Source organism: Mastomys coucha, unplaced genomic scaffold (genome assembly GCF_008632895.1).
Source record: "Mastomys coucha isolate ucsf_1 unplaced genomic scaffold, UCSF_Mcou_1 pScaffold20, whole genome shotgun sequence".
NCBI classification, from domain to species: Eukaryota; Metazoa; Chordata; class Mammalia; order Rodentia; family Muridae; genus Mastomys; species Mastomys coucha.
Window position 1 is genome coordinate 88,402,797 of NW_022196903.1, and position 19,844 is coordinate 88,422,640.

The following is a 19,844-nucleotide window of genomic DNA, read 5'->3' on the forward strand; positions in this document are numbered from 1 at the left end:
ACGTACCTTTCCCATCTGCTGCCTTGTTCTTCAACGATGGCAATATTCTGTCATGGTTACTTGGGTAGAGGGAACCCCCAGAGAGGGTATGAGACCCATCCACAGTCCCACTGTAAGGATGGTGTGGAGAACAGTCTTGGTCATGCTGCCTGAGCTCTTGGCTGCTTGGTGTACCTGGCTGCCCACTGTCTCTGGGCACAGGCTGGAGATGAAAGGCTTGTTCCTTGGGCTGGCTGGCTGTGTCAGTACTGCAGTCACTGCATACAGCAGAGCCACTGTGTGCTGAGGGAAGAAGAGAATCCGAGGTCAACTGAAGTCTCTATTCCTTCTCAGAGGCCCAGCTGGAAGTCCTGTTTACCACTGCCTTGGTAGCCATCCTGCCCTCCCTGGAATGTGTGCGTGGAGAGGAGCTAGACCAACCAAGTCTTCATCTTATGTGCTTAAGTGTCCATGTGAAATTAATTTATAAGGTGCATTCTGATCGCAGGAAAATGAGGGAGGGGAGAGGAAGAGGAACGATTTGCATTAGGCATACGTAGTAAGGAATCTTCTCAACAATTAGACAGTACGCCTTAAAAGAGGCTAGGGCTGGGGAGAGGGCTCCATAGGAAAGGGTTTGCTGAGCATATGGATCCGAGTTCAGGCCCCCAGCACTCTTGGAAATGCCAAGCAGGTGTGGTGACCCAGCTCATTCAAGGGCATGGGAAGCAGAGGCAGGAAACCCTAGAGCAGGCTAACGGGCTTGATGATTTGGTCAGTGAGCTCTGGGTTTAAGTGAAAATCCCTGTTCAGTACACAGGGCAGAGAGTGACTGAGGACATGAGCTGGCCTCCTGAAGGAGCGCTCTACTGGATGGGCACGGTAGCCCAGCCACAGCATCTCAGGAGCTTAGGACAACCTGATGGACAAAGTAAAACCTTGTCTGGACAGCAGTCCTGTAGGCCTTGTCTTGTAAGTTCCTGATGTTAAGAAAACTCAGCCTTCAGCTCATTACATCATAGACTCTGAAATCACACAAAATCCTATTTGTAGCCGGGCAGTGGTGGCGCACGCCTTTAATCCCAGCACTTGGGAGGCAGAGGCAGGCGGATTTCTGAGTTCGAGGCCAGCCTGGTCTACAGAGTGAGTTCCAGGACAGCCGGGGCTACAGAGAAACCCTGTCTCGAAAAACCAAAAAAAAAAAAAAAAAAAAATCCTATTTGTATTCCAAATACAATTCAGAGACAGCGTGCAGCCAGTGATTGGCTGCTACTCTAGTTTACTAAGTCAACCCAATTTCAGGGTCAAGAGCAACTGCTTCCCCTAAGTGTCTCCTACCTGCTATATGTGGAGCAGCTGTCCTGTCGGCTTTCTCCGCCACTTTCCAGGGCTCTCTAGTATATCCAACACACAGCTTGGGCTGCCTGCATGTAGTGCTCTGAATGTCGACCTCTGGGAAGAGGCTCGGGTCTCTCAGACACATACCTGAAACAGAGCCCTTACAACTCAGAAGCTGCTTAGATCGCTCAGCCTAACAGCCAGCAGGCCACTGCTTTTTCCCACACCTTGGCATCCACCAGGGATTGGTTCCTATGCTCCTCTGAGATGCCCAAATACAAGGATGTTCAAGTCCTCTCTGTGAAATGCTATGTTTGCACATAAACTGTACACCTTCTCTGACAGACCTCAAGTCATCTTCACTCATAGTACCCAGTAACAATGTAAAATGTCCCTATATATTCAGTATAGACAGCTTTTCTTTGCTAACTATTTTCAGTCTGTGGTTGACTTGCCCTTAACCATATGTAGAGTGCCACAGTACTGTAAAAGCTATGGGCTGGTTTTGGGGCCTGAATGTCCTTTGCATATATTCTTTCTGGCAATCCTACCTTGACCAGAAGACATAGTGCTAAGCCCAATGCAGGAACTTTCTAGAGGACCAGATGTTAAAAGCACAGAACTTGCACACAACAGATTCAAAGCAAAATATCTATCAATTAAAAGCCTGGTTCACCAAATGGGACACAGGTGCCCAAACTACGCCATGGAGAAGGTAAAGCTTCATCCAGGACTAGGGGCAGCTGGATCAACTGCTTTACTGTTCCTAACTTACCATTGCTTTCAATGTGCCCATTGGCCTGATGACCACCCTCAGTCCTGACCACGGTTTCCTGCCGGTCAGAAAGGGTTCCCTGAGAAGAGAGGTAGCTTGGAACATCTGGAGGCACAATGGTTTCATCTGCAAGGAGCCAAGACAATAAAATAACAGGGCTGCTGCAACAATAAATACAGATAACTCTTCACCATCACAAAGTCACACATCAGTGGTCCGAAAGCTGTGCAGAGGTCAGCAGCTGCTCATTAACCTCCTCTACACCGCGGTGTAAAAATCATGGCAGTCAGATGCCTGACTCCATGAGGAACAAGGAAAGTAAGGCCTAACAAAGACTGTGAGAGCTTGGGAACAATCTGATTCATAGCAGGCATGGGCCCAGGGCCTCTGAACTACCACAGACCAGAAACTGCAGACACCAGCAGACCAGCAAGTCCTGGCATTTAAGAGTATTCCCATTTCCTGTTATGTCCTTCAGAGCTAGCATGCTGAGGTGGTGGGGGACCAAAGTCTCAACTCTACAGGCAGAATCTATGTTCCTAAACGTTCTAGCGTCCTTTTAGATTCTAAGCAAACCCCCAGGCCTGCATCATTTACCTCACACTGTGGCAGTGTCACCCCACCTGCCCCCCAACACCAAGTCTGTTACGCTTCTGACCTGTGTTAGTGACGCTGTACTCCTCACTCTTCTTCCTGGTCTGGTAGATGATGCATACCCACACAAGCGAGGTCAGGACAATACTGCACACCACAGCAATGGTGAAGATGCCTACGGTAGTCCCATCCTTCCGGCAGCCAGGGGTAGGTAAAATGCTCAGTTGGCTGTGTGCTCGCTCAGTGCCCAGGGCATTAGACATCTCACAGGTATACCGGCCTGCATCCTCTGTCACCACATTCTGAACAACCAACAGCTGGTTGCCTGGAGTGAAATGGTGTCGCTCCGTGAGGCTCAAGGGACGACCTCCCTTCAGCCAGGTGATGCGTGGTGTGGGACTCCCAGTTGCTTTGCACTGGAAGGCCACTGTTTCTCCTACAGTGACCACGCGGTCTTCCAGAGGCACTGCCAACGATGGAGTTTCTGCAGGAAGGCAGTGGGATATTGCACATTTACTCTATGGGTTTTCCTTGTTGGAGGCATACTTGTTTTCCAGACAGGAGACAATCCCATGTTGCGGTGAAATGCTATCTAAGATCTTTTATTGGAGCACCAAGCTTTTCAGAAAGCCTAATGTGATTAGATCATTGCCATTCTAGGAATAGCTCAACAGAGCAAAGAACTAAAGCCCTACCTTATCCCAAACTGTCCTGTAATAGACCTTTGTCACTATTCCTGACCAAGATCATAGCCAATGCACGCGCACGCGCGCGCGCGCACACACACACACACACACACACACACACACACACACACACACATACAGAATTTGACTCAGACTAACATATAGCTGAGTTCTGTCACGACTGAATTCATTGCTCATTGTTTTTTATGAGCCAGAACTACTTTCTTAAAAGCAGCCCCAAAATTCAAACTAAGTAGAAAGAGTCTACCATGGGTACTCCAGAAAGCAGGTCCGTATAATGCCTGCGTTGAATCCCCACCCCACCCTGCCGCACTGTTAGTAGCAAACCTAAGACTGTCAGGGTAGCGTTGGCGGAAACAGAGCCGGCTGAGTTCTGGGCAGTGCAGCTGTAGACCCCCATGTCGTCTACTTTCACATCAGTGATGAAGAACACATCGTCATCTGGCATAACATGCATGCGTCGCTCTCGAGCAGCAGGGAAATCGGTGCCTCCGTCCTTCTGCCAGGCAATCTGAGGGTTAGGGTGGCCTGTAGCCGCACACTCAAGGCGGGCTGTGGTGCCAGTCCGGATGGCAATGTCATAGGGTATTTTGGTGAATGATGGCAGCACTGGGAAAAAAAAAATTACAGGTAAAGCTATATGGAATGGCTGTATACAAAAGGATACTCCTGGTAAAAAGATCCCACTACCGTGCCCAGGCCTCAGTTCATTCCTTCTCCACTCTTTCCAAGGGTGCCCAGCCTCTCCCCGTCACAGACACAGTACTGTACCCATTACCCTTAATGCCTTTCTATTGCTAAAGCTGGTGCTAAGCACTCGGGTAAGGCTTCTGATGGAGCATTTGCCTCCTGAACCTCCTCCACCAAAGTTACTACGTAGGGATCCTCCAGAAGTAGAGGTCTGGTGCTGACCTGCTTTAATTAGCTATCTGGAGAGATCTCTGGGCAACAAATCATCTGCTATTAGGGGCTAGCTGGATGCCTTCACCAGGGCGGAACCAGTGGGCTGGCTCACCTCTCGAGGAAACCCACTGTGGGTGGGGTCTGTGGGGGCTACATTAAATATGTAGTTCATTAGCTTCTGTAGCTTTAGCACCAATGCTGACACTGTGCACAGTATCCAGACTATAATATATATATGTGTGTGTGTGTGTGTGTGTATGTATGTATGTATATGTCTGAGCTGCTGTGGTGGAGAGTCTAACAGCTACTCAGTCTCCAAGAAACACTTGGGCCTCTTTTAGGCCAGCCTTGCTGTGGTGTTGTACATAGCAGAGCATGGAAGCAGTGCTTCAGGCCACCCACAAGCCAGTTCACAGCCTGGTGTGGAAGACTTAGCTATTCATGCCGTCTTCACCCCTTAACATACCACATCAATCAGAAGCCCAGAAGAAAGCCACCCTGATGGGCAGGGGCTGGCTTCTGAGTAAGAGAACCTTGTCACAACCTCCCTGCACACTGGACTGCCGAGCCAGGGCCTCAGCCCACACCTGCTCTTCACAGCCTCTAGAGTAGCAGTTCTCAACCTGTGGGTCCTGAACCCTTTCGGCAAACCTCTATCTTCAAAAATATTTACATTATGATTCATAACAGTTGCCAAGTTATAGTTATGAAATAGCAAAGAAAATAGTTTTATGGTTGGGGGTCACCACCACATGAGGAACTGTATAAAGGGATCGAGCGTTAGGAAGGTTGAGAACCACTGTTCTAGAGGGAGTGGGGCCTGCACTTGTCCCAGGCTGCCTTGCTCCCAGTTATACCATCTACTCTAAGGTCAGAAGCTCCCTCAGGACCTAGGGATGCTTGGACTCTGGAAACCACATCTCTTGGTTTATGGAAGACAACAAACCAATAAAAACACAAAGCTTAATTCCACAATGTCACTTAACATAACTGGACTTTAAAAATCTCCCACCCAAAATCAAGAATGATTCAGTTTGTTAAACTTGGTCTGGGACAAACCCAAGGAATGGTACAAAGAAATGCACCCACAGCAGCTTGTGTCTCTCTATACCAATGACAGAAAGAACAATCAATAGTGTAGTTTGTGGGACTCTGTGCTTGAGAAACACGAGATGCCATTTCCTTACCATTCACAATGAGCCTGGCTTTGTGTGAGTATGTAGAGCCAAAGTGGTTTGTGATGATACACTGGTAGCGGCCCTCGTGCCCAAAGGTGACATGACGGAGATGCAGGATAGTGGTATACTCCATCACTTCGCCATCCTGTGCACGGACATGGGCAAAGTTCTCCATGTCTGCATTGGTCAGGACCTCATTGTCCTTCTTCCAGGCAAAGGTCATTGGTGAGCTGCTGCTGCTGGCTGCTGAGCATGTGAAACGGATGTCCTTGCCCACCACAGCCATGGTCGTCTCAGGCTGGGTGATGATCTGTGGCTTTGGAAAATCATCTAGGGAGAGAACCAACTGTAAGACTCTGTTCTCTGCAGACACCAGCAAATGTTCAAGCTCACAAGGAACTGGGTCACTTGCCAGCACAATCAATTCTACCAGACATGAGGCTAGCTGTGCTTGGCTCTCACGCTCCACTGCCTCCTCCATTAGAAATAAACCCATAACTACACAACTCAGCAAGCCAGCCTAGTGAGCAGCTGTGGGGCTAAACAGTGGTGTTGAACCCATAGCTGCTCAGGTGACCAACCCAGCCCTAGCACTCAGGCAGCTGGAAAGGCAACTCTTAAAGACACCAGCAATGGGAATTGAAATCCCCGATAGATTCCTGAGAATGTAGAAGGTCACATGGGGTATGTAACACCTAAGGAGGGCTTGAAGGGCTTCAAATTTCTTTCCTATGACTAGGCTTGGGACCTGCACAAACAGAAAATGGTGGCAAAACCCAGCACCTACAAGGATTTGGGTAAAGGATGGGAGACTCAGTAAGGACATGAGTGTCCAGTTGCTAGCTAATTACTAAAATAACCAAGTAGAGACCCAAGGCGTTGTGCAGAGCAGGCTTTACCAAGCATGCCCAGGAGGCAGTCCTAAACAACCAAATACTAAACGCAGTGACCAGTCTAGAAGGGTGGGTTGCAGAGAACCCAGTCCCCACATAGCTTGTACTGTTTGATTTTTTTGTTGTCTACTTTTCAACAACAAAAGTAGAAAATACACAGATAAGAAAATGGCAGTTTTGTATAGTCGAAGAACTAAGGGAACCAAATATAGCAATTAAAGACCATGAACAGCTGAACAAAGATGAACACCTGAACAAATTATAAATTATAGTTTTAGAGTAGAAAAGTGAAATTAAAAAAAAATTACTTAGAGGGGTTTCAAAGCAGAACTGAGCTGATGGCAGACTCTGAAATAGGTCAGTGGAGATTATCTACTCTAAGAAACACAAAAGAGAGGAAGAGAAGAAGGAAGTTAGGAGGGAAGGAAGGGAGGAAAGAAAGAGGAGATGGAATCGATGGCAGAGGCTGTGCCATGGCATCAAGGGTCATAGCAACATGCAGGTAAGTGAAGCCCACCATGACAACAAAGTAAGTTTTCAGAGAAATGGGCATGAGCATACTAGATCTGATGAAAAAGGTGCATCCCAAGTTCAGTGAACTACAAATACACAGTAAATTGGAGAGCTATATTCAGGTGAACCATGATCAACCTATCAAATGCCAAAGCAGCTCAGGATTAACTTATTATATTAGGCCCTCTAAAACAAGCAAGTGAGTTCTCATAAGAAACCAGGGAGGCTAGAAGACAAGAGATATGCATATCCAAAGGCCTTATGCAGAAATTATCAGCCAAAATCCTCATATCCAGAAAAAAAAAAACTAATTTAAACATTTCCAGATTTCTTTTTTTTTAAAAAAGACAATAGGAGAATTTCTTGCTTCCAGACCTACATTCACTTCTTGTATTCAAGGGGAGCCTTTCAGACTAAATGCATACACCAAAGCCAAACAAAACAAACCCAAACATCATAAAGGAGATACACAGCTAGGTATAAAGGTCAACACAGGCCAGTCAGCCTAGCACAACCGGTAAGCCCCAGTTTCCAATGAGAGGTCCTGTCTCAAAACACAAGGTAGTGAGGTCCTGAAGACGACATCTGAGATTGACCTCTACCCCGCACACACATGCATACAAAAGAAAATTCTACAAAAACAAAACCCCAAAACCAACAACAACAGCAAAAACCCAGAACACATGTACTCAGTTGTGGGATACATACTCAACCACATCTCTATTTCTATGTAAGAGTAATAACACGTCAGGAAGACCAAGCAGTCAGGATGGCAGTACACTCTAGGTTAGTCTCGAGTCAGTGCATTGTCAAAATCCTAGTTTCGTCTAGTACAGCAACTGACAGGTGAGCTAACATCTTATAGAGAAAAGACAAGAGAACCATAATAATAATGTCTGACTTTTGTTGCCAGATTTCAACAACGGAAGTATGAAACACACAGACAGGAAAACAGCAGTCAGTAGAAACTGTGTGAGGACCCCAGATCCAACAGAACTGGTGACATGTTTCCGACTTCTATGGTTTCCCTTGTTCTAGGCATTTGATGAGATTTCTTGGCAGATCACTGTCAAAATTCATCCATGTCATGAGACAGATAAACTGACTGACCTAATGTCCCATGGCATAGCTACCTGCCTACTGTCTATGCATGGGTGTCTGGGCTGCTCCAGCTTGGGCTGTTATGAGAAACACTCTTCGAGCTGCTCCCATCCCTGGGATGGATCACAGGGTGGGCCCAGGAGCCCATATGTACAGTCTACATAGCAAGGCTCCCTCCACAAAAGGGCGGGACCTCTCCCTCTCATCTGTTCTTGTCCTCACCTGGCTTCAATGCTGACTTCCTAGAAGGTGTAAGGTGGCCGTTTCCATTTCTTAGAAACAAGTGGGAGACATCGAGCAGAGTTAGAACCTCTGATTTCCTACCAAGGATTCTCATAAACAGTTGCTAGTTCTGAAGGGATTGCTGCAATGCCCAGTGTGGCACGGTCATCAACTAGGGATTGGGGTTGGTGCAAACAGAAGACTGCCCTCCACCAGAGGGAGGAAGCCACGGACTACTTAACTTCAGAAAGCCCAAACAAGTTAATGAGTGTGGAGTCAATAAGCACTGGCTGTAAAAGTGTGGCCTGTTCTTCTGTGACTTGGGTGCTGTCTGTACAACCCTGATTCCACCCAGGCGCCAGTGCACCGAGAGGCAGCAAGCCTGCTGTGGGAACTCATGTGGTGGGAGGTAGAGGATACCTGTCTCACCTCTTGCAGGCACAACTCAAAAGAAAAAGGTTGGACCGGGCGGTGGTGGCGCACGCCTTTAATCCCAACACTTGGGAGGCAGTGGCAGGTGGATTTCTGAGTTCAAGGCCAGCCTGGTCTACAGAGTGAGTTCCAGGACAGCCAGGGCTACACAGAGAAACCATGTCTCAAAAAAAAAAAAAAAAAGAAAGAAAGAAAAAAGAAAAGAAAAAGAAAGAAAGAAAGGAAAGGAAAGGAAAGGAAAGGAAAGAAAAAGGTTGGACAGGTGGCCCTGGATATCCATAACTAGCATTGTTCAGAAAGAGATCCCAAAGCTCAATGAGGCCAGAGGGAACCACTGACATGAGGATCATACATCCCCACTGCTGCACAGAGCAGCCCAGACACATCTCAACAGTCTTCTCACTCCTAGATGCCATCTCCTTAGCTAGGAGGCTGTGCTTTGCTAGTCCTGTCAGAGCTAGCCTATGTGTATGTTTCAGCTGTTCAGTGTTCTCTGGGCTCTTTGTAACTAAACTTGGGTCCTGCCCACCCCTAGTCAAAAAGATGGTTAAATCTATGTTCCAACAATGTGGAGGAAAAAGACACTCCCCAGAACTCATTTCAGTGGTTTGGACAAATAGCAAGAGTGCAAGTCAACATTGAGGAATTATTTTTACTACAGTGGTTGTTCTCCTGAGACCCGCTCTTCCTGTGTTTAACCTCTCATTCTTACAGCTGGAAAGAAACACACATCGAAACCCCATCCTCATGCACTTATTCACAGTCAAATCTTGGCCCCAGGACCCTTCTGAAAAGATCAGAACTATCGCACTGTAACCACTTATTTAGACTCGTAGCTAAACCTACCCCCTTCTAATTAAATATGTGTACTCCAAGAACCACAGAATGAGGCACTGTACAGTAAATACATGTGGTTTCCGTGGGAAATAAATTGCACCCAGCAGCTGATCTGTAACCATGGACTACACTAACTAGGGTCACAGGAATGAGTCTCATAATGAGAAGTTCTTCCTGCCCTCTTTGCCCTTCATCAAAAACAAAAACAAAAAGCTCAAGGATAATCTTACCACACACAAAGCTATCCGGCAGCACTGAGAAAATGCTCTGGCCCTTCAGTGACTCTGGATGGGCACAGGTGGCTGTCACAAAGGTCTGTAGCATCCTACCCACTAGCCATGGGGGCAGCCACTTGAGGTGGCAGTCACACAGGAAGCTCTCACTGCTGATGTAGCTGAAAGAGAAACAAGAGGTGAATATTTAACAGACTATAAAGGAGGATTCTTTGCAAAACACCACAGCTAATCAGCTTAGAAGGCAGGACATCAAGTTCCAAAGGGGATGATTTTCCCCAGTGACCAGGAAGAGCTCATGTACCCTCCATGCAGATTTGAATAGAGTATGGCTTCTGATGTAGAACCCAAGATGCTACATGTCAAACTAGCCCCCAAGAGGCATTGAGAATGCTAGTCTGGAGACCACAATTGGAACAGCAGTATACATGTCCCCAGGGGGTCAAAGCTCCTGTCACTCTGGGGATGCTTTCTAACCTGCTGTGACATTGTATATATCCTGTATGTGAAGGGCACTACCCACAACTGGTTCTCTACATTCTGGAAAGTTATGTGGAACAGCCAAACAGAAGCAAACTTTACCTAAATTCTGCAACAAATCCCAAGAAATCTTTTCCTACATGGCTGTTATCTTTTTTAATTTGACAAAAGTGTAATGTTTTAACTTCTAAACTGGAGCCTCACCAGTATACCTTCACACCAGCTTTACTGAGGAGAGCAGCAGAACTCGGCTCCACCTCTGACACAGTGCTTACAAGTTAACTGCTGCAGCCCAGCAGGCATGAGAATGCTCAACTTTGGTTTTTTGAGGCTCCAACCAAAACAGAGAACATTTTCATTTTCAGCAACTGAGGTTAAACTTCCAAACAGAACTCAAAATGGCCATCCTAGCAGACATTCCTTCTCCAAGAGTCACTTGGGTAGTGACCCAACATCAAGCTGCTTCGATTCGGAAAGACCTTGAGTCCTGAGTTAACAAGTGACACCAGACATATGCAAGGACAAGAACAAGAAAGGAAATGTGTGGGCTTCATGTTGTGCTTGTGTTACGTGGTGACAAAGGGGAAAACACATGTATTTAGAATTTCTAAGCACAGCTTCCTCCCATACCAACAAATGAACTAGCTTTCTGTTTCCTCTCCTGATTTCTAATGAACAGTGAAGGTATCAGACTGGTGAAAGATAAGAGAGACGAACATTAACCCATGCTGACAACACAGTCAACCTCTCCTCCCTTCTCATCATCCCACCTGCAGCCTCTTCATCACTTTAAGAAATACCTTTCCAAAAACTCGACTAATTTATTTTAAAGCATGATAACTGGGATGCTGGTGTGTTCGTGATATCTGAGGGCTGTCCTGCTGAGGAGCTACTGTGGTGGCAGAAGGCCATCCACACTATCCATGAGAGTGACCGATTCATATACCACACAAGGAGGCAAGTGTCAGCAACGAGTGTTGTGTGGTGGTGGGCTGGCTGTGTCAGTTCAGGCCAGAAGAACTTTCCACTGTCAGGTCCACTCCCTCACCTCCTCATCAAAAGGACACTTGTGTGTGTGGTAGAGCACAACAGACAGGAAAAGGCACAGAGAGCAAGGCCATGGCACTGCGGGGAGCTGTGACAGGGATATATTTAAATTTTAGCCACAGGGACAAGCTGGGAGAAATACATCTCACCTCAACCTTTGATCAGATGTATGTACAAAGAATCAGGCTTTGTACCACATTCTGTGTATACACTGGGTTAGTGCTAAGGCCTTTAGCACTGAGAAAGAGGCCATGCTAGACACCGAAAAACCATGGGAACCAGGAATGAGAACGTGCAAGGAACACAAGGAACAAATGACTGGAGCCAGACACCAGTGAGAACACTAGTCCTTGGACAACCACAGGACCCTATATTTAGAGGCAAAGGCCAGACTGGCTTGGATGGTGGGACCATGAGCCGCCTAGGCTCTGTAGATTCCAGTCTTTTCTTCGAGCCGACAAACTCCTCTGCCACCACTAATGAGCAATGTTTTCTGTGTGGCTCATGCCTCCAACCATCCCAGTGCTTCACTGGCTTACATTGTGCATTTTCATGATTCCTACTCAAAGTGTGTTTCTAATCGTTTGTGGAAATTTAGCCCAAAACTATGGGCACAGAATAACCTGTGTGATCTGATGGAGAAGAAAATGATGGGGCAAAGTAAACCTCTTTCTCCCATCAGAAGACTGAACTCAGGACCAGTCATGGTTTGAGAACATACAGCAGTTAAAGGGAGACTAGGCAAGAGACCCAGGCTGAGCCTCCAGAATCAGGCCACAGATACCCTGCCTCTGTCCAAAAAACACCTTCAGAAAACCTCTCTCAAATACAAAATAAACCTAAAAGATCAAAACTGGTATCCTTAAAAAGGTGATCCATTTTATAGAAGAAAATGATATAGAACAGTAGACTCTGGCCTGCAGGCCCACTGTCTTGTTTCTTTTGGTGTGGACTTAGCAGCACACAGCTGCACCCATTTGTGTATTATTGCTGCTGTCTGCTGTAATAACACATTTGAGTAGTCATGACCCAGCCCCTGTGACCCAAAAAGTCCAAAACGTTTACTATGTCAGCATTTCAGAAAGAATTTGCCACCCCCATCCAGAGCTAAGTCCCATTGGGCATTTTGCTTTTAAAGACAACTCATATCTAACCTATAAACAGTCACAGCTATTACAGAAAATGAGCACAATGCAATGACAGGTCTCACTTATTCTCAAGTCTCCACTCATGCCAATGAGGCCATGGGTTCCTGGGTACTCACAGCTCTTTAAGGCTCTTCATCTTTGCAAAGGCATCAAACTGGACAGACCTGAGTGCATTCTCTCCAAGGTCCCTGAAACAGAACACAATACTCTGTGCTTAGGAACTGCTTAGGGCACTTGTCAAATGCATGGCCAAATGAGGACACTCGGGGATTTTTAAGGCCAGCCCTGGTTCACAGATGACCCACAGGTGCTAGCCATACCCCATGTGCCAGATCCATTGGAAGAGGCTCTCGGTTCTCCTGTTTGTTGATGGAAGCACACAGAATGACTTGGGACCAAGCCAACTATAAGAGCAGCCTTGACGTTAGGTAAAAACTGGAAAAAATTTACCCAGCAGAATAAAGGCTTACTTTGATTCAAAGATAAAAATCCAAAAAGCAAAAAACTAAGAGCCATGTATTAGGAGCATCCACTCCCAATTGTAGTATAAACATCTCAAGACTTGTGCTCCTTAATCAATTCCAAGGTCCCATGGCAAGCACCCCAGTAGAAAAGCTCCCAGCATGCACTAGGAATAGGGAGCTGTTTAAGAGGGAGGGGTGTTGCCTGGCTTTGCTAGAATAAAGTACCCTTATGAAAGTGGCAAGAGCTCAGGGACCCTTGAATGAATCTGATGCATGGCAATATAGCCCAACAGGTGGGAAGGTGTTTGTTCAAATACCAATCGCATTAATTGGAAGCACAGCAGCAGACTATATATGCTCTGTGAGTGTTCCTGGCACAGGCAAAAGAAAGGCCAGAGTTGAAGTTGACTTATAATGAGAAGGAAGCAGATGGTATTTCCAAACAACCTGTTTCTCGGTTTACAAAGAAGTGATTAAAGTACTAGCAGGCTTCCCCAGCAGCCATGTTTAGCAGGCCTGTGTGGCACGCAGGGTCTGGCAGGGTACTTACAGGTGCTCCAGGCTTTCCAGCCCCGAGAATGCTCTCTTAGCCACAGATTTGATCTTGTTTCCAAACAGAGTTCTGTAGTTTCCAAGCATCCAGGCCCAGGGTAGGTAGGTAGAAAGAGACCGAGAAGCAATAGAGAAAGCACACAATCAGGGCAGTGCTGCCTGACAAATGCCTCAAAGAGGCAGGTGTACTGCGGACCTGTAAGGGAATTACAGGGCTGGAGTGCACACGCCGTCCCCACCCTGAAATGAAATACCTCTAGCTCTATTACACTTCATGGTGATGACAGGCTGAAATTGCATGTTCCACCCAGTCTCAAGAGACTCCTTGTAGTGTCAAGCAGAAATCACCATGACCAGGCCATGCTGTCTGTTCTGGGACCACCCAAGGGGGTGGGGAGTTTGTTAAAGTAGTGCTCTTGCAGGAAAAATAGGCTGGTTACTGTTGTAGTGAGAAGCAGCTGAGTCAGAAGGCAGTATAAACTGGGACTAAAATCTGCCATCCATTTCTACGCACTGCACTGTGTGCATAAAGGGTCCCAACCAACCAGAAGAGAACAGGAAGAGGGCATCCATCAAGATAGCCCCATAGCTCTTTGCATCTGCCGTGTACTATAGTGGCCAGGATGTAGCTGTCCTGATATTTCCCTTTTCTTTCCCTCAGGGCCTACAGAAGAGGCCCTGCACTGTGGCTTCTTGAGCAAGAGCCCAGAAGTTCATTAAATCCCAGGTAGCTGGAGTACCATAGTCACCTTTTCAGGGAACTGAAGTCTGTACCCTTAGTCTTGCAAGCACTGGACAGGACTTTTGCCCTTCTACTCCTGGCCTTGGCAGTGAGTATTCAGTTAAGATAATCTCAGGCAACAGTGTTCCTTTTACTGGGTATGGAGCTTAGAGCTCCCACCCAGAGTGTGGCAGACGACTAAATGCAAAGTTCCTTCCTTTGCTATTGAGGACGCTAATGAGGTGCATCAAAGGTATATGCTAAGTCAACACAAGAATGTGTCTGCTCAGGACAACCGAGAGTGATGCTTGACGAGCTCTGCCCCTTCAATGTTAACGTCTTCCAGGATTTTCCAACAGGCATGTTACACAGGCTGGACGCCTGGGAAATGTCAGAGTCAGCAAGTTTAGGCAGCAGTGTACAAGTGGACAGGGGAAGCTTCTGAACAAAGCTGGTCTGGCTCACCTCTTCCCAAGAGAGAAGAATCTCTTGTTGAGCATCCTAGCAAGAACCAGAGCTAAGATCTGGACTAGAGGCTGTCTTCCACCTGTGTCAGACTGATTCCCACAAGGGAAGACAGGTACCAGCCTGCCAGTGAAAACAAATGGAGGTGATGTCTGCAGACCTGAAGTTGCACCGTGGCCTAGCTGGCATCCACTGTGTGGTCTGAGCTTCAGACTGACAAGGCTCTGAAGGGACACAGGGCAGAAACAGGCTGCCGTGTAGGAGCACTGCCCCACATCCCAGAACAGCCTCCTACAATGCCAGGAGCACAGACTGAGGTGCCAGTGCCACTGCTCCCAAGGGCACTGCCAGGGTACCAGGAGGCTTCCTAGGTCCCGTTTCACTAAACAGATTTCCTGCCCCAGGTGCCCTGCCCCTGCGGTCAGTTCAGCCTTTAGACAAAACCTACTGTTTCCTGACTTTGTAGGGTGAAGGGCAACCAACCAATGACCCTTCTATCTTCTCTCCCTCACAGGCAATCTGGTGGACAAGAAAACAATCTCATCCTGAAAACACTTCTACAACTCACAATCTGGAATTCTTACTTTAAATAAGCCAAATGCCAGAAGCCCCAGTGGCCATGTTCACTTTGGCTCCTTTGCCACAAAACTAGCAGCAAATAATAGCTCATGGGGCACTGAACCCCAGTGTGTCCACGAGTCTGCCAGCTCCTGCACTTACTCAGATCCCACAAGCAGGGCACCATGTGCTCCAGGACCTAGTAAAAACAAACTGAGCTGTTTAGTGAAATCTCTCATAAACTAGATCTAGGAAAAGCTGTGCCTTATTTCATCCATTAAATATTAGTCACGTTGACCTCTTTTACAGTGAGGGCAGGCTGTTATTTCTAATGGTGACAACAGCAATAAAACAAATTCTCAAATTCTCAATTACACAGTGCCAATCATTCCACCGATAGGCTCAAACAGGTCCTGACCTCCTCTCAGCACACATCTGGGGGTGCTATGGCATGGAGCTCTCAAGCTAACAGATGCTGAAGGCTCCCCGGACTGGAAGGGTGCTCCAGGGAAGCAGGGGCTAGCCTGACCTCCCTGCTGAGGACTCAGATCAGACAGTGATCTCATATGTCACTTCTTAAACCCTCTTACATTTGGCCAGTCCAGCCAAAGGCTCCCAAACGCCATTTCAGTGCTTGTTAAAACAAGCACAGAGGCACCATGGTGTGTACAGAGTGGGGAGTGTGTGATGGTAGGCCTCGTATTCATGTCCTTGGAGGAGCCATGGATGGACAAGCCTTCCTCACAGTGTGGAGTGCCCATCCGGGCAAGAAGCCAAGGTCCCACGTCTGTATACACTACATCTCTCCCTTCACATGTGCCCTATGCAGAACACCCTCTTCCTCCTGGTCAGTGTCAGAGGCAGTCGGGGGTGGGGTGGGGCTGCGCTGCTATACACTGCTTCTACATAGGCTACTCAAGGTTCTCATGAAGTCCTTCTGTGAGGTCCAGAAATGCCCCATCCCTCACAAGCTGGTGTGGGCAGGCCCCCAGCAGCAGAACTTCAGAGCATTCTGCAACTTGGACAAGGGAACAAGTATACTAGTTCCATATCCAGGTGTAAAAATCCTAGCCAGCCTAGCCAGGTCCTGGGCTATTTCCCTTCACTCATCTCTCCAGCTCTAAAGGTTGCACAATGGAGCCTGCACACAGACACGTGCCTACCACAGCAGTGGGAAAATTCTAGGAGGGAAGGACAAAGACTCTCCAAACGGAATTCAAGCTCTTGATGATGGCTGCTTCTACTTGAGATTGTAATTAACAACAAAAAGACTGACAGGAGCCTCAAAACTATTGTTACTGAAAGATATTTCACACCTCTCTAGAAATTGAAGAAGGCGGCAAGACCCCCCTGTGCAGAGGACGAAACATATAGGTGCTTTCAGATAGGCTGTGAGCAGGACTAAGCCCAGCAGCCCTAAGGGCCACCACACACTGACAGTATGGAGACTGTGAGAGTGGCCCGTAAGCCACTGTGGATTCCTCACTGTGGCCCTCAGCCTCTTCTCTGCACACAGCAGAAGGCCTACTGCTGTCCTCTGTGGGCCAAGGACAAAGAGACTCAGTGGAGCTGCACAAGTGGCATCCCCTGCATCCCAGAGCTTGTAGAATTACACACTCCCAGTCTGAAATACTCACAGTTTGCTGAGGTTGTCGAGCCCCATAAAGGCACCACTGGTATCTTCAATTGTACCCGAGATCTCATTATGGTCTAAGTCCCTAAGAAGAAGACAGAAAGACAAGTTCACCCACTACCTTGGCTTCGTTCTTCACCATGAAAGGAGACCAGCCCCACACCCAGGCTTTCACTAGGAGACCCAAAGCATCCAGGTGCACCCCAGAGGGCTCAGCATCATGTATCTCCATGAGAAGTACGGTCCTGAGAACATCCTCTTTTTCTTTTTTGTATACTATTGGTATGACCTTGCTTCTGTTGCTTCCAACAAAGCCAGCACACCCACCAACCAATCTGGCTGGCTGCAGGGAGGGAAACAGTGGAGACAGCACCAGAAGAAGCCAGGTTTGCATACACCTCTCTGAAGTAGACCTCTAGCCCAAAAGGCTCCTGATGGTTCCCGTCTACTCTTGTATTAACCACAGCCCTCTCTCAGGGTTCAACCAGGACACTGTGGAAGACACGTGGAAGAAATGGATGGCAACGAAGGAGCCCGGCCCTGATCTTCCTCCTGGCTAGCCTGTAAGCCGAGGGCTTGCACCCTGCTCCTCATGAGGCTTATGTAGCACTGGACACTGAGCCAGAGCACACATCTGGGTGCTGAGTCAATCTGGTGACCCACTTGCCAGGACAGGAAAAAGCAGGCCAACTACTTGGCCCCAGGCTGTTTGGATAAGGTCAGTGCTTCAGCTTCCTCCCTGAGCTTCCAAGAGCAGGTCATGCTGCCCAGCCACATGCACCTGGCAGCCAGACCCCTACTCTCAAGTTTGCTCTTTCCAGTTTTTTACAGAGCCATGGTTCCTGCGCATCCCTTTCCAGAGTCCTTGCAGATATGGCCAAGAACAGAAAGGGATGCAGCTCTTGGCTCTGGGAAGAAGCTGGAAAGTCACTGCCAGCTGGGAGTGAAGCTGGGACGAAAGTACACAGTGCCCGCTCTGACCTTCACTTTCCAGCATAAAGCTAAAAGAGAGTGTGCTGCTGGAAAGGACCTCTCCTTTCAACCAGTCCCCACCCTGCCATCTTTAGACTGAGTATAGCAGGGACCCAGACTGCGGCCTTGTGCGCCTGTCTTCCTGCTCCGGGCCTTGCCTGCCAACTTCTCCCTCTCTTTCTGGCCTGCTCAGCTTGAATGTTTCTGGCCTTTCTGTTTAGGCCTCGGAAGGGCTCAGAGACTGATCTTGGCTTGAATAGCTTGCTTGGCATTAGCTCCCCAGCAGTGACTCACACCTGAAGCCTACTCTGCCAGGTGCAAGTGCAGAGGCCTCCCTCCAGGCACAGCGACAGGCTTGCTCCCCCAGCAGAAGAGCAGGCTAGAGAAGGAAGCTGTGGAGGGAATCTCAACAAGCTAGCACTGTGGAAGACTGTGCCCTTCTGGGGGTTTTAGGCTGAAGGCTGCTAGGAGACTGCCTAGTGTTTACAAGTGAAAAGGTCTACGAAAAGTCCCAGAAAAGTACCCTCAGCGACTTCTAGCAGCCTCACCCACTGGACGTACTCCCACTTCCTCTCTGTTGTACCACTCCAGAGTGAGGTATAAGCAAGGATACAGGACCCCTCACTTCTATCTCTCTTGGATACCAGGTCCACTAAAGAGCTTCAAGGGGAGAGCAGCCAAGTAGCCATGGTTCTGACTTACAGAAAACAATACATAGGATTTAAGAACACAAGTCAGGGCTTAGGGTGTGGCTCAGCAGAAGAGAACTTGCCTAGCATACACAAAGCTCTGGGTTTGATCTACATTAACATTAGAAAAAATTCTCAAAACTTACATCCAGGCCTGAAGGCTCACACACCTCTAATCCTAGCACTTGAAACAGGAAGTTCAAGTTCAAGGCCAGCCTCAATCCATGAGCTTGAGGCTAGCCTGAGCTAGAGACCCTGACCTTTAAAAGTGAATGAACAAAAACCACTACCCTACCCTCTCAAAAAGAAAAATAAATGAGGGGATGCAGCCAGAAAAATGGAGAAGAGACCATAAGACCGTCTGAATTCTGCTGCAGATACCATGTGTGGGCATGCTTTCCCAGACCCACCCATCCTGTCTTGCCAAGTGTCCTGAGAATTATTGATAACAGTGATTTTTCAAGAGTCCTCATCCTGAGAATAGGCACCACTGTGGGAGAAAGAAAGGGTTTTTCTGCTCAGCAGTTATTTTTGCTTCTAGTCCTTATTCCTGTTGCAAGCCAGCTTACAGTCCAGTTCTGACTAGAAGCCAACAAGAGGGAATCTCAACAAAGCAAGTGCTTTGCTGTGTATTCTCCCATCTGGGGACCCCTTCATGCTGACACCCTCAAAAGCACAATCCTTACAAGACCCGCAGACTCTTGAGTCCCCTGAAGGCGCCTTCAGCAATGTGGCTGATGGCATTGTGGCTGAGGCGCAGGATACTGAGGCTGCTCAACTCCGCTAGACTCTCTTCATCCAGCCGTGTGAGGTTGTTGAAGGACAGAATCCTAAGGAAGAAAGAGGAAGACAAATGTCACCACTAAGCTATATGGGTGTCCTATTCTCTCTCGTCTTCAGCGCTCAGGTCACAACTGGCCTGACCTCCCTGGAGACAGGATACTGAAGCATGTCCATAGGAGTCCTGCTGTCAGAAGCCCATCAGGTCAGCATTCACCTAGTTTGATAAGTAGATGATCATGCAAGCCATGAAACCAGTACCACAAAGTTGAGGACTGCTGCTTACACACACTGTAAAAACCTGTCACACGACCCAAACCCCAAGGCTCCAAGCCCCTCCACTGTACGTCTTGGTTTAGGAAATGAAGGAATATCTTGGCGGAGACCGACACTGAGCAGAATCTGGAAGAGTTCTATACTGAGCAAGTGAGCCACAGCTACACTTGCTGCATTGGCCAGCAGAGGGCACCATGAGCCACTGTCTGGGACAGCCACACCAGGGGAAGACCCTGACACTAAAGGCCTAGGCTGTGACTTCTACACCCCTCAACAGGGATCAGGCGCCAAAGCACACCTTTTGATAGAACCAAACCCCCTTCCCAGCACTACTGCAGGTATACTCTACACTGG

At 47.9% G+C, this 19,844-nt stretch overlaps 1 protein-coding gene across 3 annotated transcripts in view; it reads right to left on the reverse strand.

Moving 5' to 3' along the window:
• The window catches only part of Lrig1 (leucine rich repeats and immunoglobulin like domains 1), a 102,821-nt gene that overhangs the window by 1,596 nt on the left and 81,381 nt on the right, over nt 1-19,844 (reverse strand). For 2 of the 3 annotated variants that reach the window (XM_031382671.1, XM_031382670.1), the window contains exons 8-18: nt 19,121-19,264; nt 16,778-16,858; nt 13,395-13,466; nt 12,497-12,568; nt 9,703-9,866; nt 5,484-5,804; nt 3,721-4,002; nt 2,751-3,170; nt 2,093-2,218; nt 1,318-1,464; nt 7-282 (exon numbers count right to left, since the gene is read on the reverse strand). In XM_031382671.1, the coding sequence (XP_031238531.1) occupies nt 7-282; nt 1,318-1,464; nt 2,093-2,218; nt 2,751-3,170; nt 3,721-4,002; nt 5,484-5,804; nt 9,703-9,866; nt 12,497-12,568; nt 13,395-13,466; nt 16,778-16,858; nt 19,121-19,264 (2,105 nt within the window). The remainder of the gene's footprint in view (nt 1-6; nt 283-1,317; nt 1,465-2,092; nt 2,219-2,750; nt 3,171-3,720; nt 4,003-5,483; nt 5,805-9,702; nt 9,867-12,496; nt 12,569-13,394; nt 13,467-16,777; nt 16,859-19,120; nt 19,265-19,844) is intronic. The other variant, XM_031382672.1, reaches the window with a different exon arrangement.